The sequence below is a fragment of the Colius striatus genome, unplaced genomic scaffold, assembly GCF_028858725.1.
Source record: "Colius striatus isolate bColStr4 unplaced genomic scaffold, bColStr4.1.hap1 scaffold_93, whole genome shotgun sequence".
In the NCBI taxonomy this organism is placed as follows: Eukaryota; Metazoa; Chordata; class Aves; order Coliiformes; family Coliidae; genus Colius; species Colius striatus.
In genome coordinates, this window is record NW_026908543.1 from 1 (window position 1) to 21721 (window position 21721).

Sequence of the window (21721 nt, forward strand, 5' to 3'; positions counted from 1 at the left end):
TGGACAAGGACAGCCCAAGGACCTCGTTGCATCACACAAGAGCTTCCAAGCAGCAGAGGCAGCAAAAATCAACCCACCCCAACCTTACTCAATCAGCAACCAAAAAGGAGAAGCAAGGAAGGGAGGGTCTTGCTCAAGGCCTTGAGGAAAGGTCAACGTTTATTGGCTCAGGGGAGAAGGTAAAGAGCAACCAGCCACCCCCACCCCCCAACAGCAGGGTCAGCTGGGGCTGAAAGGGTTAAACTTGAGTGGAGAGGGAGGGTTACAGTTCATATGGGCTCAACCTCAGCTTGGATGGAGCTGGAGGGGGTGGAGATGGGCTGGGAGGGGGGTTGAGGGGCTGGGAGGGGGTTGGTGGGGCTGGGAGGGGGTTGGAGGGCTGGGAGGGGGTTGGTGGGACTGGGAGGGGGGGTTGGAGGGGCTGGGAGGGGGGTTGGTGGGACTGGGAGGGGGGTTGAGGGGCTGGGAGGGGGTTGGAGGGCTGGGAGGGGGTTGGTGGGACTGGGAGGGGGGTTGAGGGGCTGGGAGGGGGGTTGGAGGGCTGGGAGGGTGTTGGAGGGGCTGGGAGGGTGTTGGAGGGGCTGGGAGGGGGTTGGAGGGGCTGGGAGGGGGTTGGAGGGGCTGGGAGGGGGTTGGAAGGGCTGGGAGAGGGGTTTGAGGGGCTGGGAGGGTGTTGGAGGGGCTGGGAGGGGGGTTGAGGGGCTGGGAGGGGGGTTGGAGGGGCTGGGAGGGGGGTTGTAGGGCTGGGAGGGGGTTGAGGGGCTGGGAGGGGGGTTGAGGGGCTGGGAGGGGGTTGGTGGGACTGGGAGGGGGGTTGAGGGGCTGGGAGGGGGTTGGTGGGACTGGGAGGGGGGTTTGAGGGGCTGTGACTTCCAGGAGAGAAGGTGGTGGCTCCAAGGAACATTCCAACCCCAAAGTCACCACCAGGACAGGAGAAGGTGATGGCCTCAGGAACCTTCCAACCCCAGAACCACCTCCAGGAGAGCAGAAGGACTCAAGGGACATTACAACCCCAAAGTCACCTCCAGGAGAGGACAAGGTGGTGGCTCCAAGGAACATTCCATCCCCAAAGTCACCTCCAGGAGAGGAGAAGGTCTCAGGGAGCCTTCCAATCCCAGAGCCACCTCCAGGAGAGGAGAAGGTGGTGACTTCAGGGAACATTCCATCCCCAAATCCACCTCCAGGAGAGGAGAAGGTGGTGGCTCCAAGGAACCTTCCAACTCCAAAGCCACCTCCAGGAGAAGAGAAGGACTCAAAGAACCTTCCAACCCCAGAGCCACCTCCAGGAGAGGACAAGGTGGTGGCTCCAAGGAACATTCCATCCCCAAAGTCACCTCCAGGAGAGGAGAAGGTCTCAGGGAACCTTCCAACCCCAGAGCCACCTCCTCTCTGTGAGACCTCCAGGAGAGGAGATGGACTCAAGGAACCTTCCAACCCCAAAGCCATCTCCAGGAGAGGAGAAGGTGGTGACTTCAGGGAACATTCCATCCCCAAAGTCACCTCCAGGAGAGGAGAAGGACTCAAGGGACATTCCAACCCCAAAGTCACCTCCAGGAGAGGACAAGGTGGTGGCTCCAAGGAACATTCCATCCCCAAAGTCACCTCCAGGAGAGGAGAAGGTCTCAGGGAGCCTTCCAATCCCAGAGCCACCTCCAGGAGAAGAGAAGGACTCAAAGAACATTCCAACCCCAAATCCACCTCCAGGAGAGGAGAAGGTGGTGACTTCAGGGAACATTCCAACCCCAAATCCACCTCCAGGAGAGGAGAAGGTGGTGGCTCCAAGGAACCTTCCAACCCCAAAGCCACCTCCAGCAGAGAAGAAGGACTCAAGGAACCTTCCAATCCCAAAGCCATCTCCAGGAGAGGAGAAGGACTCAAGGAACCTTCCAACCCCAGAGCCACCTCCCCAAAGCCACCTCCACTTCCCAGTCACACCATGGTGCTGACGCTCTGGTCATCGAGGGTGGATTTGCTCTTCATCCTGCTGTCACCCATGGTGCTGGTGGGCTCATCACTCAACACCCCCTTGAGAACAGCTCTCCAGGACCTCTGACACTTGTCCCTGAAGTCCTGACCCATGATGACGTAGATGATGGGGTTGATGCAGCTGTTGACGTAGGCGACTCCGGCCACCACGGGGTCAGCAGCCCGAGCTCCTTTGAACAAGCTGCTTTGAGGAGAAGTGGAAGCCAAGATCAAACCCACCACGTGGTAAGGCAACCAACACACAAAGAAGCTGCTGATGACCACCAAGATGAGCTTGATGGCTTTCCTGGACCTGGCAAAACCTTTGCTGTGGACACGAGCCAGGAGGAGGCTGTAACAAGCCGTGATGACCACGAAAGGCACCAGGAAGCCGCAGACGAAGCGGGTGACGGCCGTGACCAGCTCGGTCAGGCGCTGGTGGCGTCCAACTGCTCTGTAATCCAGGACACAGGTGACTTTATCTGAGAAGTCATCAGTCCAAGTGGTCCGAAAGATGAAGGAAGGGAGGGTGAGGAGCCCAGCTACCAACCAAGAGGCTACACAAACCCCTCTGGCCAAGCCAAGGGTTCGGTGGTTCTGGCACCAAACCGGCCTCGTCACCAGGGCGCAACGGTCGGCGCTGACGGCCGTGAGGAGCAGGACGCTGGCAAACATGTTGAGGATGGTGAGGGAAGGAAGGAGCTTGCAGGCAAAGCCACCTAAAGGCCAGTGGTGGTCACGGGCTAGAGGTAAGGCCAGGAAAGGAAGGGCCAAGCAACAAAGGAGGTCGGCGATGGAGAGGTTGAGGAACCAGACGCCGTTGACCGTGCGGCGAAGCTCGAAGCCGCTCACCCAGATCACGGCCCCGTTGCCCAGGACACCCAGGAGGAAGATGAGGGTGTAGAGAGCCAGGACAGCACGGGAGCTGTGAGGGACTTGGTAGTCATCGAGGTCATCTAAGGAATAGTCCTCCTCAAGGGAGTAATTGTAGGTGTAATTGGGGGTGATGGAGTCCATCCTCCAGCAGAGGAACCTGGAAACCACACTCTGTTAGAGCACCACGCAAGGATTTGGGTTGAAAAGGGTCTTCCAAGGTCAATCTGACACAGCCAGGGGCATCTTCCACTACAGCAGCCCTGTCCCTACTCCTGGGAGGGTTTGGGGTTGGAAGAGACCCCAAAAGACCATCCAAGAGTCCAATCTCTCCCTACATTGATCCAAGGGCATCTTCCACTGCATCAGCCCTGTCCCTACTCCTGGAAGGGTTTGGGGTTGGAAGAGACCTTTGAAGACCATCCAACCTCCCCTACACTGATCCAAGGGCATCTTCCACTGCATCAGCCCTGTCCCTACTCCTGGAAGGGTTTGGGGTTGGAAGAGACCTTTGAAGACCATCCAAGAGTCCAACCTCCCCCTACATTGAGCCAAGAGCATCTTCCACTGCATCAGCCCTGTCCCTACTCCTGGGAGGGTTTGGGGTTGGAAGAGACCCCAAAAGACCATCCAAGAGCCCAATCTCCCCCTACATTGATCCAAGGGCATCTTCCACTACATCAGGTTGGTCAAAGCCTTGTCCAACCTGACCTTGAATGATGGGACATCCACAGCTCCTCTGAGCAACCAGCAAGCTCACCACAAACCTTCTCACAGACCCATCATCATCATCATCTCCCACAGTTCCCTCACCTCCAGGAGCAGCCCCTGTTGATGCTCCTCAAGAACATGGGCCACCAACACCCCAAACTGTTTGGCTTCATGGTTTATCCACCTCCTCCCACCCCCTTCCTCCAAGCCTGGTCACCCAGGAGACAAGACATTTCCTCCCCTTGCACCACACAGCTGAGGGCAGGAAGCTGGATGAGGAAACACCAGAGGAGCTGCAGCTTCACCAGGGTCAACTTGGGTGCTGGGGAGGGGTCACAGAGAGGGGAGATGGGTTGAGTTTGACCTTCAAACCCCCAGGGAAAGAAAGAAAAGCCTCTCAAGTGCCCCAAAACATCAGCAGAACCTGGGAGGGGAGGAATAACAACCCTGAAGGAGGAGGAGGAGAGAAGGAGGAGAAGGTCTGGGGTCCTCCAGGGGTTGCCTGAGCGAGCTGAGGTGTGGAAGAAGCACCAAGGAGGAGATTTGGCATCTCCAACCACTGCTCAAGCTGCCTAAAGAGGAGCCCCCAAGGGTCTGAAGCAGAGAAAAGCCAACCCATGCTGGATGGAGATGAGCCAAAGCCTCTGCTGAGCCAAAGGTGCTTGGGGAGGGGGGTTTGGGGAGGGGGGACAGCAGAAGCCCCTTGGCCCAGCGGCCCCTCACCTGGGTCGGTCGGTGGCGGTGGCTGAGCTGCCCCAGGGAAGGAGCAGGGGATGGGTTTTATAGGGCAGGGAGGAGGAAGCAAAGGGAGGGAGGGGAGAGGAAGGGAGGGGAAGGGAGAAGGAGGAAAAAGACATCAGCCCTTGAGATAAAAAGAAGAAGCCACCGCTGAGGGGGAGCTGGAGGGGGGGTTGAGAGAGGCTGGTGGGACCCAGGGAGGTGGCAGCAGCGAGGGGAGATGGAAGATGAGATGCCCAACCCCAAGAAGGTGCCTGTTTGGGAGGGATTTGGGGTGGTTTTGGGCTCAGAGGATGAGCTGGAGCATCCCTCGTGGGTCCCAGCGTGGCTGACGGCTCTCACCCACCACCAGCCAGCCCAGGGACATCTCCTCCCTCTCCCTGCCAGGGAGCTGCTGCAGCCCAGGGATAGTTGGAGGTCTCATGGTGGCTGAGGGGGAGGGTGTTGGGGAGACCCCCTCCCTGCTTTTCCATCCCTCATTTCACCCCAAAAACCAAACAGGACCCCCCCATCCCCCCCCCCTTCCATTCCAGCCCTGGCAAAGCTCAGCAGCACCAGCCACTGGGGGAGTGTTGGTACCAGCCTGGGGGCTCCCCACAGCCAGAGCAAGGGAGCTCAAACCCTTCCTACAGGAACAAAAGAGGGGGGGACCCCCCAAAAACACCCTTCCAGGGGCAGGAACCTCAGGGGCAGCTGCCAGAAACAAGAAGTACCCCCCCAAAAACCACCCTTCAAGCAGCTTCGGTGGCGCCACGTCCTTTGCTCTCCAACACTCAGGGGGCTCAACTCACCCCCTGCAGGAGCAGCAGGGATTTGGGGAACCCCCCCTCTCCCCACAGTCTCAAACCTCCCCCTCCCTCTCTTCTCTCCCTCCAGCATGAGGAAGGGTGATGGCCAACCCTCCCCAGCTTTGGTCCTGGCAGCTCACAGCAACGGTCAGAGCGGGAGGGAGCCGGGTGACGGAGGGACGGTGGGAGCCCAGCGCTGGCCGTCCTGTCACAGGAGACACAGAGAGGAGGAGGCAGAGTGAAGCACCCCAAAAACCACACAGGGGGAAGCTAAAAGGGGTTTGAGGTGAGGGAAAGGGGTTTAACCCCTGCTTGTGCCCCCCTACACCCTCCCCACCAACCCCAACGCTGAGTGAGGGGATGTGGGGCAACCAAGAGCTGCTGCTTGGTGGCCACACACTCAGCTGTGGGGCCTCATTCTGTCCCCTGGGTGAGGGGAGGATGGTGCTGTGCACCCCTGGTTGAATCCAGAGGGATATATCCAAAGGGGGGGTCCCCACAATGTTCCCCCCACCCCCAACTACCACAAGAGCCCAATCCCAGGGGGTTGTTTGGGGAGGGAAACGTTTAATCCAGGGCAGACACAGACACAGCAGCCAACAAGCCCCCAGCAGCCCAAATGGGAAGGGTTGGGGGTCACCCCAACTCCTCCTCTTCCCCCCCTCCCCCATATCCCCCCCCCAAAAAGAGATTTGGGAGAGAAAAGAAACCCAACTGCTGGTTCCAAACAGGGAAGAGAGGCGACAGATCCGAGGAGCTTTCGTGGGGGGTCAGCAGGAGCCTCGAGAGCCAAGAAGCAGAGGTGAGGACACAGAGACAGGACAAGAATCCCACCCCCCCCCCCCAAAAATAAGTTGGGGAGGTGGGGGGAGAGGTGGGGAGGTTGGAAACCCCCTCCCCAAGGTGTTAGTGCTCAGCTGGAGAAGGTGAAGCCTTATGGAAACGCACCCGCTGGAAGCTGCTGATCTCCACGGAGCCTGGGGCCCCGTCTGAGGGGGGGTGGGAGGCTTGGGCTGGGGCTGAGGGTCCTGGAGAGGGGGGAAAAACAGAGAGAGGAGGAGGAATTGAGGCCCAATGGGATGGGGTTTGGGGAGTCACAAGTTTGGTGTGTTCATCAAGGAGCTGGGGAAGGGGTGGAGGGAAAGGCAGGGAGTTTGCTGTTGGTGCCAAACTGGGAGCACTGGGTGGGTCAAGGGGAGCTGGGCACTGGGGATGGTGCTGAGGGGCTGCAAGGGCAGAGTCCTGCAGCCATGGGCAGCCCCAGGCTGGGGCTGAGCTGCTGGAGAGAAGCTCCAGGAGAGGGACCTGGCACTGCTGGGGGAGCAGAAACTGCCCCTGAGGGGGCAAGAAGGGCAGGGGGAGCATGGGGGGGCATCAGGGTGTGGGCAGCAGGGCCAGGGGGCTTCTGCTCCCCCTCTGCTCTGCTCTGCTGGGGCTTCAGCTGGGCTCCTGGGGCCAGCTCTGGGCTGCCCAGCTCCAGAGGGACAGGGAAGGGCTGGAGAGAGGCCCAAGGTGCTGAGGGCACTGGGACATGTGTGAGCAGAGGGACCTGGGCAGGCTGCAGGGATGGGCCAAGGGCAGGAGCTTCACCCAGAGCTACATGGGGGGTGTCAGGAGCTTGGGGCAGCACTTGGTTGTCTCCAGGGACAGGACAAGGGCTGATGGGCACAGGCTGGAGCACAAACAGTCCCATTGAAACAGGAGGAGAAGCTCCTTTGGTGCTGAGCTGAGGGAGCCCTGGCCCAGGCTGCCCAGGGAGGCTTTGGAGCATCTCAGGTGGCTTCCAAAGCCCCCTCAACACCTTCCTGTGCCCCCTCTGAGCACCAGGAACCTGCTCCAGGGCTGGAGAAGCTCTTCAAGGTCTAAAGAGCTCTGAAGGGATTCTCTGGTTGCACTGGAACCATGAGGAGAAGCTCCTTTGGTGCTGAGCCCTGGCCCAGGCTGCTCAGGGAGGTTCTTTAGGAGCTTCCCAACCCCACTTGGGCTCATCCCTGTGCCCCCTGAGCACCAGGAACCTGCTTTAGGGCTGGAGGAGCTCTGGACCTTCCTTCCCACCCCCATCACTGTGTGTTCCTCTGGTTCCACTGGCACAGGAGGAGAAACTCCTGGCCCAGGCTGCCCAGGGAGGGTTTGGAGGATCTCAGGTGGCTTCCAAAGCCACCTCAACACCTTCTTGTGCCCCCTCTGAGCACCAGGAACCTGCTTTAGGGCTGGAGAAGCTCTGGAGCTTCCTTCCCACCCCCATCCCTGTGTGATCCTCTGGTCCCACTGGCACAGGAGGAGAAACTCCTGGCCCAGGCTGCCCAGGGAGGCTCCTCAAGAGCTTTCCAACCCCACTTGGGTTGCCCTGATGTGTGGAGAACCTCCTTTGTCCCTCCCTTTTCCCCTCCTCACCTGGTTCTGTGTCCTCTGCTGGGCTCTGAGCCACCTCCTCAACCTTCTCCAACGCTTCTTGCTCCGTGCTTGGCCTCAGCTCTTCCCCTTGGGTGGGCTCTGGGGGGCTTTGCCCCTTCTTGGGGGTCTCAGCAACCTCCACAGGGCTCAACCCTGAAGGAGAGAAGCCCACCATCAACCCATGGCCAAGTTCAACCTTGTCCTGCTGCTCTGGCTACGTGGCCCCCAGCTCAAGCCCCAGCTTCAGTGCCTCCCCCTCCTCCAATTCCCCCCTTTACCTGGAGTCTCTGCAGAGGCCCCTCTGGCTCTGGGGACAGTGGCACCTGCCAGGGGACTGTCCCCCAGCTCCATCTCCTCACCCCAGTCCCAGACAGGCTGGTGACCCCCCAGGGGGGAAAAGGGGCTGGGGGGACTCTTGGGACCCCCCCCCTTTCCCCCCTCAGCTTTGGGACTTGGAGCCTGCCTGGCTTTGGGGGCTTTGGGGGACGCACTGAGGGGTGCTCCAGCCTGGCTCCATGAGTTGGGGCTGCCACCTTCTTCCTCTTCCTCCTCCTCTTCCTCTTCTTCTTCTTCTTCCTCCTCACTCACATCCTCCCACTGATCCTCATCCTCCTCAGGGCTGCTGGGGGAGGGAGGGGGCTCTGTGATGGCTCTGCCTGTTGCTTCCTCCACCTGCAGCCAAGGGGTTGAGGAGGGATTTAGGGTGAAGGGGGGTGGTCTCAGATGGGTTTGGGGGGGCTGTTTCCCACTCCCCTCCCTCCTCCTCCTCACCTTCTGCCCCTGAGCTCCTTCTGCTGCCTCCTTCTCCTGCTCCCACCGGTCATCATGCATGCTGCAGGGGGAAAGCACAACCTCAGGAGCTCCCAGGGAAGCTTTAAACCCTTCCCTGGGGTGTGTGACCCCCCCTTTTCCCCTCCCTCACTGACCTATAGGCTTTGGGCCCTGAGCCCTGGCTGTGCCCACGGCCTCGTTTCCTTCTCTGGCCACGATGAGGAGCGAGAAACTCCCCAAAAGTCAAAGGTTTGGGGGGAGGGCGCCTGCTTTCATCCTCCCCCCTCGTCTCCAGGCTGGGAGGGGGCACAAAACCTTCTTTGAACCTATAGAAAACAACAGCAGAGGTCACAGAAGGACAGAATCACACCGTGGTGGGGGGTTGGAGGGACCTTTAGAGCTCATCCAGCCCAACAGCCCCCTGAAGAAGCTGCTTCCACCTAGAGGGAGGCACAGGAATGTGTCAGGGGGGTTGGAGCTCCTGAGGAGCCTCCAAAGCTTCCCTGGGCAGCCTGGGCCAGGAGTTTCTCCTCCTGTGCCAGTGGAACCAGAGAATCACACAGTGATGGGGGTGGGAAGGAAGCTCCAAGGGTCATCTAAGGCCAAATCTCCTGCTCAAGCAGGTTTTTCTCCATCAGGAATGAGGCCAAGTGGGGTTGGGAAGCTCCTGAGGAGCCTCCCTGGGCAGCCTGGGCCAGGGCTCAGCACCAAAGGAGCTTCTCCTCATGGTTCCAGTGCAACCAGAGAATCCCTTCAGAGCTCTTTAGACCTTGAAGAGCTTCTCCAGCCCTAAAGCAGGTTCCTGGTGGTCAGAGGGGGCACAGGAAGGTGTTGAGGTGGCTTTGGAAGCCACCTGAGATGCTCCAAAGCCTCCCTGGGCAGCCTGGGCCAGGGCTCCCTCAGCTCAGCACCTCCTGTGCCAGTGGAACCACACAATGGTGAGGGATGGAAGGAACCTCCAGCCCTAAAGCAGGTTCCTCATGCTCAGGGGGCACAAGGATGAGTCCAAGTGTGGTTGGGAAGCTCCTGAGATGCTCCAAAGCCTCCCTGGGCAGCCTGGGCCAGGAGTTTCTCCTCCTGTGCCAGAGGAACCAGAGGATCACACAGTGATGGGGGTGGGAAGTGAGCTCCAGAGCTCCTAAAGCAGGTTCCTGGTGCTCAGGGGGCACAGGGATGAGCCCAAGTGGGTTTGGGAACCTCCTGAGGAACCTGTTTCTCCCCTCCCCCAAGACTTTATGCTCCTTTCACCCCCCTCCCCTTCCCTTGGTGCCTGATGCCCAGAGGTGCCTTTTTCCCCCCTCCCCTCTCCTCCACCTCCCCACCAGCTGATGTTTCCTTCACTCTCCCCTTCCCACCTTCCTCTTAATTGTCCATGGGGAGAATCCCACCCTCTGTAGGAGTCCAGGAGCCCCCAAATTCATCCCCACACCCCCCCTTTCCAACCCCCCAGGCCTCAGCCCTCTCACATGCTGTCGGGTTTCTCGGCGTCCCACTCCCTTCGCCACTCCCCGCCGGGTTTTCTGTGTCTTGCCAACCTCTCCTGGTCAATCTCTTCTCTTTCTTTCTTCCACCTCATGTATTCAGCTCTTTCTCTACCAGTCATGGACAGTGTCATGTCCAAAGATCCCACCCCAGCTTTGGCTTTGCAGCGACGTCCCTACGACACAGCACGACATCACCGTGAACCCTCCTTCAACCCACCTCAACCAAGCAGCAGGATGAAAACCACCCTGAAATGAGACATAGGAATGAAAGGGAAGACCCTTCCCAATGGACATACTTGGCCCTGCCAGGTTTGATCCCTTTCCAGGCCAGTTTTGACCTTGGCAAAGTCGGGTCCCCCCCAGTTGCGGCCGTGGCGGCGACTCCCCTGGCGCCGTTGGGCAGCGGCGACGGGTCCCGAGCGACTTGGGTCATCCAAGAAGTTCCTCACGGGGTTCTTCTCGTGGAGCCCATCCTGGAGGCATGGAAACAAACATTGGGGAGGCTTGGAGGGAGCTTTAGACATCAGCCAGTGGATGTTCCTTGCTAAAAGAGGTTGGGAAGGAGGAGGGGGCAATGGGGTGAGGCTAAGTGGGGGTTGGGAAGCTCTTGAGGTGGCTTCAAAGTCTCCCTGGGCAGCCTGGGCCAGATCTCCTGCCCAAGAGGGTTCTCTTCCATGAGAAATGAGTTCAAGTGGGGTTGGGAAGCTCCTGAGATGCTCCACAGCCCATCTGGGCAGCCTGGGCCAGGAGTTTCTCCTCCTGTGCCAGTGGGACCAGAGAATCACACAGTGATGGGGGTGGGAAGGGAGCTCCAGAGCTCCTCCAGCCCTAAAGCAGGTTCCTCATGGTCAGAGGGGGCACAAGAAGGTGTTGAGGTGGGTTTGGAAGCCACCTGAGATCCTCCAAAGCCTCCCTGGGCAGCCTGGGCCAGGAGTTTCTCCTCCTGTGCCAGTGGAACCACACAATGGTGGGGTTGGAAGGAAGCTCTGGAGCTCCCCCAGCCCTAAAGCAGGTTCCTGGTGCTCAGGGGGCACAGGGATGAGTCCAAGTGTGGTTGGGAAGCTCCTGAGGAGCCTCCAAAGCCTCCCTGGGCAGCCTGGGCCAGGAGTTTCTCCTCCTGTGCCAGTGGGACCAGAGAATCACACAGTGATGGGGGTGGAAAGGAAGCTCCAGAGCTCCTAAAGCAGGTTCCTGGTGCTCAGGGGCCACAGGGATGAGCCCAAGGTGGGTTTGGGATGTCTCCAGAGCAGGAGCCTCCACAGCCCATCTGGGCAGCCCCTTCCAGTGCTCCCTCACCTCACAGACTCCTCCTTGTGTGCCTTTGGAAGCTCTGATGTTGCAGTTTATCCCCCTTGCCCCTTGTCCTATCCCTGAGCACAGCCTGGCTCCATCCTCCTGACACTTGGAGACATGGCTGAGCTCAGCCCTCAGGCTCCTCCTGCCCAAAGCTGCAGAGCCCCAGCTCCCTCAGCCTCTCAGCACAAGGCAGATGCTCCACTGCCATCACCTCAGAGCTCTCTCCAGCCCTTCCCTGTCCTTCCTCAGGGGGGTTTTTGCTCCCTCACCCTTTGGTTCTTCTCATACTCCGCGATCTTCTCCATCTCCTCGTTCATCTTCTCAATGTTCTGCCTCCTTCTCTCTTCCCACTCCTGGGGAGGACAAAACAGCTCCTTCTACTTCAAGACACCCCAAAACATCTGCTGAACCCTCTTTCCCTTCACCCCTTTTCCCCTCCTTCCAGGATCCACCCACCTTGGACTTTCTGTCTGGGCCACTCTCAGCCGCCGGCGCCGTGGTGCCGAAGCCTCGGCTCTGCTGCCGCTGGCCACGGCCCCCACGTTCCCCTGGGCTCACCCCTAAAAAGGGCTCTGGGGGCTCATCCCCTCGTGGGGGATGTTTGGGGTACCCTGAGCCACGAGGGGAGTGGCCATGAGCTGCTTTGGGGGTCCCCAAGTGCTTCTTCTCCTTGGCCACACGCTTCTCCTGCAGCGGGGAAAGACAATGGGGGAGGGTTCAGTCAGAGCACAACAACCCCCCTCCAAATCACCTTGAAACCCCCCAAAATCACCTTGAAGCCCCCCCAAAATCTGCCCCCCTCACTCACCCCAGGGGAAGGCACAAGCTGGACAGTCACAGCCAGGTTCTTGCCCACCCATCTCTTGTCCTGTTTGGTGTCAGGGGCTGGTCGTGCCCGGCGCAGCGCTGTCACAGCCACCCCCTCCTCTTCTGCCCTCTTCCTGTCCTCCTCGATCTCCTGTCACCATGGTGAGGTTTAGAGGGGGGGTCAAGGATGGGATTAACCCCCCCAAGCACAAACACACCCCCCTCATCCTCCTCCTGTCACCCCAAATGACATCAACCCCCCCCCACCTCTCCCTGAGCTGCTGTTAAGCTGCTGCGGGAGGATTAGTGGCCGTAAGCTCCACGTAGGAAGGATGGGGAAAGAAGAGGGGGGAGAGGAGGGGAAGGAGGGGTGAAAGAAGGGGTTGAAGGGGGGGAAAGGGAGGGGAAAAGAGGGGGGACAGGAGGCTGAGCCCCTTCTTGACACACCTGGTAACGTTTGATCAGAGCCTCGTTCTTCTTGCGCAGCGCCTCGATGCGTTTGTCCAGCTCCGCGTCCTTCTCCTCCTTCGACCTCAGGTCCAGGGCAGCTGCCTGAGGGTAGGGACAGGGGACACTGGGGAGCTTGGAAAAGACCCAACAAGTAGGGGAAGGGTTGAAGTTGGAGGGAATGTGGCCCTAAACACACTCAAACACACACACAAATAAACACAGACACGCTCGGTCCTGGTAGGGTCAGGACTTGGAGTCACAGCTCAGGATCTGACAGGGATCAAACAGCTCCTGGAGCTCAGGCACAGCCCCTGGAGCTCAGGCACAGCCCCTGGAGCTCAGGCACAGCTCCTGGAGCTCAGGCACAGCCCCTGGAGCTCAGGCACAGCCCCTGGAGCTCAGGCACAGCTCCTCCAGCTCCAGCACAGCCCTGACAAGGACTAACCAGCCCCCAGAGACTCAGTTCCAGCCCCTGGAGCTCCAGCACAGCCCTGACAGGGATCAAACAGCCCCTGGAGCTCAGTCACAGCCCCTGCAGCTCAGTCACAGCCCCTGCAGCTCCAGCACAGGATTGACAAGGACTAACCAGCCTTCAGAGACTCGGTTCCAGCCTCCACAGACTCAGTTCCAGCCCCTGGAACCACAGCTCAGGCTCTGACAGGGATCAAACAGCCCCTGGAGCTCAGTCACAGCCCCTGGAGCTCAGTCACAGGCTTGACAAGGACCAACCAACCTCCAGAGACTCAGCTCCAGCCCCCAGAGACTCAGTTCCAGCCCCTGGAGCCACAGCTCAGGCTCTGACAGGGATCAAACAGCCCCTGGAGCTCAGTCACAGCCCCTGGAGCTCAGTCAGAGCCCCTGGAGCCCCAGCACAGGCTTGACAAGGATCAACCAACCTCCAGAGACTCAGCTCCAGCCCCCAGAGACTCAGTTCCAGCCGCTGGAGCCACAGCTCAGACCTTGACAAGCACCAACCAGCCCCCAGAGACTCAGTTCCAGCTCCTGGAGCCACAGCACAGGCTCTGACAGGGATCAAACAGCCCCTGGAGCTCAGTCACAGCCCCTGGAGCCCCAGCACAGGCTTCACAAGGACCAACCAGCCCCCAGAGACTCAGTTCCAGCCCCTGGAGCCACAGCTCAGCCCCTGGAGCCACAGCTCAGGCTCTGACAGGGATCAAACAGCTCCTGGAGCTCAGTCACAGCCACTGGAGCTCAGGCACAGCTCCTCCAGCTCCAGCACAGCCCTGACAAGGACTAACCAGCCCCCAGAGACTCAGTTCCAGCCCCTGGAGCCACAGCACAGACCCTGACAGGGATCAAACAGCCCCTGGAGCTCAGTCACAGCCCCTGCAGCTCAGACACAGCTCCTGCAGCTCCAGCACAGGCTTGACAAGGACCAACCAACCTCCAGAGACTCAGTTCCAGCCCCTGGAGCCACAGCTCAGCCCCTGGAGCCACAGCTCAGTCTCTGACAGGGATCAAACAGCCCCTGGAGCTCAGTCACAGCTCCTGCAGCCCCAGCACAGCCCTGACAAGGACTAACCAGCCCCCAGAGACTCAGTTCCAGCCTCCAGAGACTCAGTTCCAGCCCCTGGAGCCACAGCTCAGCCCCTGGAGCCACAGCTCAGGCTCTGACAGGGATCAAACAGCCCCTGAAGCTCAGTCACAGCCCCTGGAGCTCAGTCACAGCCCCTGGAGCTCAGTCACAGCCCCTGGAGCTCAGTCACAGGCTTGACAAGGACCAACCAACCTCCAGAGACTCAGCTCCAGCCCCCAGAGACTCAGTTCCAGCCCCTGGAGCCACAGCACAGCCTCTGGAGCCACAGCACAGCCCCTGGAGCCACAGCTCAGACCTTGACAAGCACCAACCAGCCTCCAGAGTCTCAGTTCCAGCTCCTGGAGCCACAGCTCAGCCCCTGGAGCCACAGCTCAGGCTCTGACAGGGATCAAACAGCCCCTGGAGCTCAGTCACAGAACCTGGAGCCACAGCACAGGCTTCACAAGGACCAACCAGCCTCCAGAGACTCAGTTCCAGAACCTGGAGCCACAGCTCAGGCTCTGACAGGGATCAAACAGCCCCTGGAGCTCAGGCACAGCCCCTGGAGCTCAGGCACAGCCCCTGGAGCTCAGGCACAGCCCCTGGAGCTCAGGCACAGCTCCTGGAGCTCAGGCACAGCCCCTGCAGCCCCAGCACAGGCTTGACAAGGACCAACCAACCTCCAGAGACTCAGTTCCAGCCCCTGGAACCACAGCTCAGGCTCTGACAGGGATCAAACAGCTCCTGGAGCTCAGTCACAGCCCCTGGAGCCCCAGCACAGGCTTCACAAGGACCAACCAGCCTCCAGAGACTCAGTTCCAGCCCCTGGAGCCACAGCTCAGCCCCTGGAGCCACAGCTCAGGCTCTGACAGGGATCAAATAGCTCCTGGAGCTCAGTCACAGCCCCTGGAGCCCCAGCACAGGCTTGACAAGGACCAACCAGCCTCCAGAGTCTCAGTTCCAGCCCCTGGAGCCACAGCTCAGGCTCTGACAGGGATCAAACAGCCCCTGGAGCTCAGTCACAGCCCCTGGAGCTCAGTCACAGCTCCTGGAGCTCAGTCACAGCCCCTGGAGCCCCAGCACAGGATTGACAAGGACTAACCAGCCTTCAGAGACTCAGTTCCAGCCTCCAGAGACTCAGTTCCAGCCCCTGGAGCCACAGCTCAGCCCCTGGAGCCACAGCTCAGTCTCTGACAGGGATCAAACAGCCCCTGGAGCTCAGGCACAGCCCCTGGAGCTCAGTCACAGCCCCTGGAGCTCAGTCACAGCCCCTGGAGCTCAGGCACAGCCCCTGGAATTCAGGCACAGTCCATGGAGCTCAGGCACAGCTCCTGGAGCTCAGGCACAGCCCATGGAGCTCAGGCACAGCCCATGGAGCTCAGGCACAGCCCCTGCAGCCCCAGCACAGGCTTGACAAGGACCAGCCAGCCCCCAGAGACTCAGTTCCAGCCCCTGGAGCCACAGCTCAGGCTCTGACAGGGATCAAACAGCCCCTGGAGCTCAGGCACAGCCCCTGGAGCTCAGGCACAGCCCCTGGAGCTCAGGCACAGCCCCTGGAGCTCAGGCACAGCCCCTGGAATTCAGGCACAGCCCCTGGAGCTCAGTCACAGCTCCTGGAGCTCAGGCACAGCCCCTGGAGCTCAGGCACAGCCCCTGGAGCTCAGGCACAGCTCCTGGAGCTCAGTCACAGCTCCTGGAGCTCAGGCACAGCTCCTGGAGCTCAGTCACAGCTCCTGGAGCTCAGGCACAGCTCCTGGAGCTCAGGCACAGCCCCTGGAGCTCAGGCACAGCCCCTGGAGCTCAGGCACAGCCCCTGGAGCTCAGGCACAGCCCTGACAAGGACCAACTGGCCTCCAAAGTCACAGCTCAGTCTCTGTCCCCATCCTGTCCCAGTCCCATCCCAGTTTCGTCTCGTCTCATCCCAGCACTGTCCCAGCACCATCCCATCTCGTCCCAGTCCCATCCCAGTCCCATCCCAGTCCTGCCCCAGCTCATCCCAGTCCCGTCTCAGCTCATTCCAGTCTCGTCCCAGTCCCGTCCCAGTCCCGTCCCAGTCCCATCACCATCCCATCTCATCCCAGTCCCATCCCAGTCTCGTCCCAGTCCCATCCCAGTCCCGCCCCAGCTCATCCCAGTCCCATCCCATCCCAGTGCCGTCCCATCACCGTCCCAGTCCCATCTCAGTCTCGTCCCAGTCCCAGCTCATTCCAGTCCCGTCCCAGCTCATCCCAGTCCCGTCCCAGTCCCATCCCATCACCATCCCAGCTCATCCCAGTCCCCTCCCAGTCCCATCCCAGTCTCGTCCGAGTCTCGTCCCAGTCCCATCCCGTCCCGTCCCGTCCCGTCCCCCGGGCCCCGGCCGGGCCTCACCATGGCGGCGGCGGCAGCGTCCAGGCCCCACACCCGGCCCCGCCGCGAGCCCGCCCCCCCACTTCCGCTTCCGCCCGGGCCCGCGCCGGCCGCTTAAAAGGGCGATGGCCAAGGTGGGGCCCGCCGGGGGTCGCTCACGCGTGGGGCTGCCCCGTGTCCTCCCCCCACGCGCCGCCGTCCCGCGGCGCTGAGCACCGATGGCCTCGTGTCCCCTGTGTCCCCACACACGCGTGTGCCCACGACACCAGCCCACCCGTGTCCCCCCACGCGTGTCCCCTCTGTCCCCCCTGCGTGTCCCCACCCTGCCACCCCCCGTGTCCCCTCTGTCCCCTCACTGTGTCCCCACGCTGCCACCATCCCCCTGTGTCCCCTCTGTCCTCCCCGTGTCCCCTCTGTCCCCCTACCCGTGTCCCCACGCTGCCACTCCCTGTGTCCCCTCTGTCCCCCACTCGTGTGTCCCCACGCTGCCACCCCCCTGTGTCATCAGTGTCCCCCACCCGTGTGTCCCCACGCTGCCACCACCCCCCGTGTCCCCTCTGTCCCCCCTGTCCCCCACCCACGTGTCCCCACGCTGCCACCACCCCCCGTGTCCCCTCTGTCCCCCCGTGTCCCCTCTGTCCCCCACCCACGTGTCCCCTCTGTCCCCCCTCTGTCTCCCCACCCACGTGTCCCCATGCTGCCACCCCCTGTGTCCCCTCTGTCCTCCACTCGTGTGTCCCCACACTGCCACCCCCTGTGTCCCCTCTGTCCCCCACCCGCGTGTGCCCACGCTGCCACCACCCCCCGTGTCCCTCTGTGTCCCCTCTGTCCCCCCACCCCCGTGTCCCCTCTGTCCCCCCCCGTGTCCCCTCTGTCTCCCCACCCCCCGTGTCCCCTCTGTCCCCTCCCGTGTCCCCTCTGTCCCCCCACCCCCGTGTCCCCTCTGCCCCCACCCGTGTGTCCCCACGCTGCCACCCCCCGTGTCCCCTCTGTCCCCTCCCGTGTCCCCTCTGTCCCCCAACCCACGTGTCCCCTCTGTCCCCTCCCGTGTCCCCTCTGTCCCCCCGCCCACGTGTCCGTGTCCCAGCCGCGGCCCCTTTCCCGCGCTCCCCGCTTGGTGGGCGTGGCCAGAGGGGGAATGGGCGTGGCCAATGGGCGATGTGGGCGTGGCTCCGCCTTCGCCCCGCCCCCCGGCTGTCTCCATGGCAGCTGCGGCTCTGGCCGCGGCCGCGCGCGCTGATTGGCTGAGCCCGGGCTGGGCGCGCGCGCGCGGCGCCGGGGGGCGGGGCCTGGGGGGGGCGGCGGGGACGGGGATGGGGGGGGTGGGATGGGGATGGGGGGGGGTGGGGGTGATGGGGGGGGATGGGGGCAGCGGGGGCTCGTCCCTGCGCCAGAGCCTGTGGTGTGATCCATAGAGGGATCTAGAGCCAGGATCTATAGCTGGGATCTACAGCCAGGATCCATAACAGGACCTATAGTGGGATCTATAGCCAGAATCTACAGCCAGGACCTATAGTGGGATCTACAGTTGGAATCTGTTGTGGGATCTATAGCCAGGATCTACAGCCAGGATCCATAACAGGACCTATAGTGGGATCTATAGCCAGGATCTACAGCCAGGACCTATAGTGGGATCTATAGTTGGAACCTGTTGTTGGACCTATAGCCAGGACCTATAGCAGGACCTATAGGAGGACCTATAGTGGGATCTATAGCCAGGATCTACAGCCAGGACCTATAACAGGACCTATAGTGAGATCTATAGCCAGGATCTATAGATGGGATCTACAGCCAGGACCTATGGCAGGACCTATAGTGGGATCTATAGCCAGGATTTACAGCCAGGACCTATAGTGGGATCTATAGTTGGAACCTGTTGTGGGATCTATAGCCAGGATCTACAACCAGGACCTATAACAGGAACTATAGTGGGATCTATAGTTGGAACCTGTTGTGGGATCTATAGCCAGGATCTACAACCAGGACCTATAACAGGAACTATAGTGGGATCTATAGTTGGAACCTGTTGTGGGATCTATAGCCAGGATCTACAACCAGGGCCTATAACAGGAACTATAGTGGGATCTATAGTTGGAACCTGTTGTGGGATCTATAGCCAGGATCTACAACCAGGACCTATAACAGGAACTATAGTGGGATCTATAGTTGGAACCTGTTGTGGGATCTATAGCCAGGATCTACAACCAGGACCTATAACAGGAACTATAGTGGGATCTATAGTTGGAACCTGTTGTGGGATCTATAGCCAGGATCTACAACCAGGGCCTATAACAGGAACTATAGTGGGATCTATAGTTGGAACCTGTTGTGGGATCTATAGCCAGGATCTACAGCCAGGGCCTATAACAGGACCTATAGCAGGACCTATGGCCAGGGCCTATACCACAGACCTAAAGGATCTATAGGATCTATAACAGGATCTATAACAGAGCACCTACAGCATGTGTGCTTGTAGCTGTCACACCTACAGCCTGTGTCCCTGTAGCTGTCACACCTATAGCCTGTGTCCCTATAGCCGAGCCTCCTATAGCCCATGTGCCCTATAGCCCCTGTGTCCCCTCTAGCTCCTGTAGCCACTCTGTGTCCCCTATTGTCCCTGGAGAGCCTCTGTGTCCCCTCTAGCCCCTCTGTGTCCTCTATAGCCTGTGTGTCCCCTGTAGCCCCTGTATGTCCCCTGTAGCCCCCGTGTGTCCTCCATAGCCCCTCTGTGTCCCCTCTAGCCTGTGTGTCCCCTATAGTCCCTGTATGTCCCCTCTAGACTCTCTGTGTCCCCTGTAGCCCCCGTGTGTCCTCTATAGCCCCTGTGTCCCCTGTGTGTCCCCTCTAACCCCTGTGTGTCCCCCGTGTGTCCCCTCTAACCCGTGTGTCCCCTCTAACCCGTGTGTCCCCCCCTGTGTCCCCTCTAGCCCTTATAGCACCTGTAGCCCCTGTGTGTCCCCTCTAACCCCTGTGTGTCCCCCCTGTGTCCCCTCTAGCCCTTATAGCACCTGTAGCCCCTGTGTGTCCCCTCTAACCCGTGTGTCCCCTCTGTGTCCCCTCTAACCCCTGTGTGTCCCCCCTGTGTCCCCTCTAGCCCTTATAGCACCTGTAGCCCCTGTGTGTCCCCTCTAACCCGTGTGTCCCCTCTGTGTCCCCTCTAACCCCTGTGTGTCCCCTCTGTGTCCCCTCTAGTCCTTATAGCACCTGTAGCCCCTGTGTGTCCCCTCTAACCCGTGTGTCCCCTCTGTGTCCCCTCTAACCCCTGTGTGTCCCCCCTGTGTCCCTTCTAGTCCTTATAGCACCTGTAGCCCCTGTGTGTCCCCTCTAAGCCCTGTGTGTCCCCTCTAACCCCTGTGTGTCCCCTCTGTGTCCCCTCTAGCCCTCATAGCACCTGTAGCCCCTGTGTGTCCCCTCTAACCCGTGTGTCCCCTCTGTGTCCCCTCTAACCCCTGTGTGTCCCCTCTGTGTCCCTTCTAGCCCTTATAGCACCTGTAGCCCCTGTGTGTCCCCTCTAACCCGTGTGTCCCCTCTAGTCCTTATAGCACCTGTAGCCCCTGTGTGTCCCCCGCCTCCCCTGTGCCCCCCACATCTCCTGCATCCCCGGTGTGCCCCCCGCATCCCCCATGTGCCCCTCGCATCCCCTGTATCCCCTGCATCCCCCGTGTGCCCCCCGCATCCCGTGTGCCCCCCGCATCCCGTGTGCCCCCCACATCCCCTGCATCCCGTGTGCCCCCCGCATCCCCCGTGTGCCCCTCGCATCCCCTATGTGCCCCCCGCATCCCGTGTGTCCCCCACATCCCCCATATCTCCTGCATCCCCCGTGAGCCCCCCGCATCTCCTGCATCCCCTGTGTGTCCCCTGCATCTCCTATGTGCCCCCCGCATCCCGTGTGCCCCCCGCATCCCCTGTGTGTCTCCCGCATCTCCTGCATCCCCTGTGTGTCCCCCGCATCTCCTATGTGCCCCCCGCATCCCGTGTGCCCCCCGCATCCCCTGTGTGTCCCCCGCATCTCCTGTGCCCCCCGCCTCCCCCATGAGCCCCCTGCCTCCCCTGTATCCCCCGCGAGCCCCCCGCCTCCCCTCCGCATCGTCTCCGGCCGCTGCCCGCGGCTTCACCCCCGGCCCCGCCGGTTCCCGCACAGTCGCGCGCTCCGCTGGAGACAGCGCCGCCGCGGGCGCTGATTGGTGGAGGCGGAGGCGGCTCCGACCAATCAGAGCGCGGCGGCTGCGGTTGGGAGGGGAAGCGGGTGGGGGGGGGGGGGGGCGAGACCGGAGGGGGCTAAAAAGGGGGGCGGGGGCGGGGCCAGGGGTCAAAGGTCAAACAGCGGGGATTGGGGGGGTCCCGGTTCAATGGGGGGTGTATTGGGGGAGGGGGGGTGCGGGGGTGTCCCGGGTGCGGGGGTTTGGGGGGGGGGGCGTGGGAAAAGGGGGGGGGGATGCGTGGGAAAGGGGGGGGGGGTGCGTGGGAAAAGGGGGGGGATGCGTGGGAAAGGGGGGGGGATGCGTGGGAAAAGGGGGGGGATGCGTGGGAAAAGGGGGGTGGGGTGGGGAGGGGGCGTCGGCATCGCCTGGTTGGACCCTTCCCGCTGTTACCGGGGAGGCGGCGGCACCGAAACCTTCCCCTAGAAACGGGGGCGGCGGAGGCTGAGTGGCTGCGGCCCCCGCGAGACCCGCCCCCGGCACGTTGCGGGGTTTGGGGGGGGTGGGGGGGGGGGATCCCCGACGGCCGCACAAGCCCGAACTTGTCTGTTTTTGGGGAGGGGGGGGGGGGTCCGGGGGTGGTGACGTCACGGGAGGGGAGGGGTTCGGTGGTCAGAGCGGGGAGACCGAGCCCGAGCCGGTGCCGATCGCAGCTCCCGCCGCCCCGCACGGTTCATGCAGCTGCAGTGAGTGCGGGAGCCCCCACGCGTGATGGGGGGGGTGGGGGGGAAACGGGAGGGTCACGAGTGGGGTGTGGGGTGTGGGGGTGACCCCTCCCCACCCCATCACCCCCCATTCAGGGAGGGACGTGGGGGAAAAAGGGGGGTGCGGGGGTGTCACGAGTGGGGTGGGGTGCGGTGACCCCCCCCCCCATCCCGTCGTGGGGGGGTGAAGGGGACACGAGGGAAGTGACACATTGGGGGGGGGGTGTCGCGAGTGGGGTGTGGGGTGACCCCCCTCCCCTCCCCTAAACCCCCCATTCGGGGAGGGACGTGGGGGAAAAAGGGGGGTGTCACGAGTGGGGTGGGGTGCGGTGACCCCCCCCAATATCCCGCCGTGGGGGGGATGAGTGAAGTGACACATTGGGGGGGTGTCACGAGTGGGGTGGGGTGCGGTGACCCCCATATCCCACCGTGGGGGGGGTGAAGGGGACACGAGTGAAGTGACACATTGGGGGGGGTGTCACGAGTGGGGTGGGGTGCAGTGACCCCCCCCCACACCCCGTGTGTGTGGGGGGGTGGGACACGAGTGAAGTGACACAGGGGGGGGGCTCGTGGGGTGTCACGAGTGGGGGGGGACGTTTGGGGGGGTGACCCCCGTGGGCAACAGAGAGGGGGTTTGGGGGTGGGGGTCACCACG

General features: G+C 61.6%; 3 protein-coding genes across 10 annotated transcripts; all 3 read right to left on the reverse strand.

Annotated features, from left to right (window-relative positions):
- Positions 1-133: 133 nt before the first annotated feature.
- On the reverse strand, positions 134-1854 carry LOC133629594 (uncharacterized). The gene is made up of 2 exons (XM_062020259.1): positions 1699-1854; positions 134-1650 (listed from the first exon to the last, which is right to left on the reverse strand). Exons 1-2 carry the CDS (start codon positions 1852-1854, stop codon positions 286-288), a joined length of 1521 nt encoding a protein of 506 aa, XP_061876243.1. The 3' UTR covers positions 134-285.
- Positions 134-5281, reverse strand: C5AR1 (complement C5a receptor 1). 4 transcript variants are annotated; one of them, XM_062020261.1, is made up of 3 exons: positions 4273-5126; positions 2279-2998; positions 134-2167 (listed from the first exon to the last, which is right to left on the reverse strand). In XM_062020261.1, the coding sequence occupies exons 1-3, from the start codon at positions 4404-4406 to the stop codon at positions 1930-1932; spliced, it is 1092 nt and encodes a 363-aa protein (XP_061876245.1). In that variant the 5' UTR covers positions 4407-5126; the 3' UTR covers positions 134-1929. The 4 variants fall into 4 exon arrangements, with proteins under 4 accessions (XP_061876245.1, XP_061876246.1, XP_061876244.1 ...); XM_062020262.1 differs by lacking the exon at positions 4273-5126 and adding an exon at positions 5216-5281 and having other exon boundaries at positions 134-2998; XM_062020260.1 differs by having other exon boundaries at positions 134-2998.
- CCDC9 (coiled-coil domain containing 9) lies at positions 5139-16269 on the reverse strand. 5 transcript variants are annotated; one of them, XM_062020255.1, is made up of 14 exons: positions 16185-16269; positions 12275-12379; positions 11829-11978; positions 11477-11707; positions 11290-11397; positions 10021-10197; positions 9707-9897; positions 8396-8566; positions 8241-8301; positions 7748-8141; positions 7470-7622; positions 6024-6103; positions 5791-5856; positions 5139-5280 (listed from the first exon to the last, which is right to left on the reverse strand). In XM_062020255.1, the coding sequence occupies exons 1-14, from the start codon at positions 16185-16187 to the stop codon at positions 5224-5226; spliced, it is 1947 nt and encodes a 648-aa protein (XP_061876239.1). In that variant the 5' UTR covers positions 16188-16269; the 3' UTR covers positions 5139-5223. The 5 variants fall into 5 exon arrangements, with proteins under 5 accessions (XP_061876239.1, XP_061876241.1, XP_061876237.1 ...); XM_062020257.1 differs by having other exon boundaries at positions 7961-8141; positions 12275-12409; positions 16185-16215; XM_062020253.1 differs by having other exon boundaries at positions 12275-12409; positions 16185-16215.
- Positions 16270-21721: the final 5452 nt, after the last annotated feature.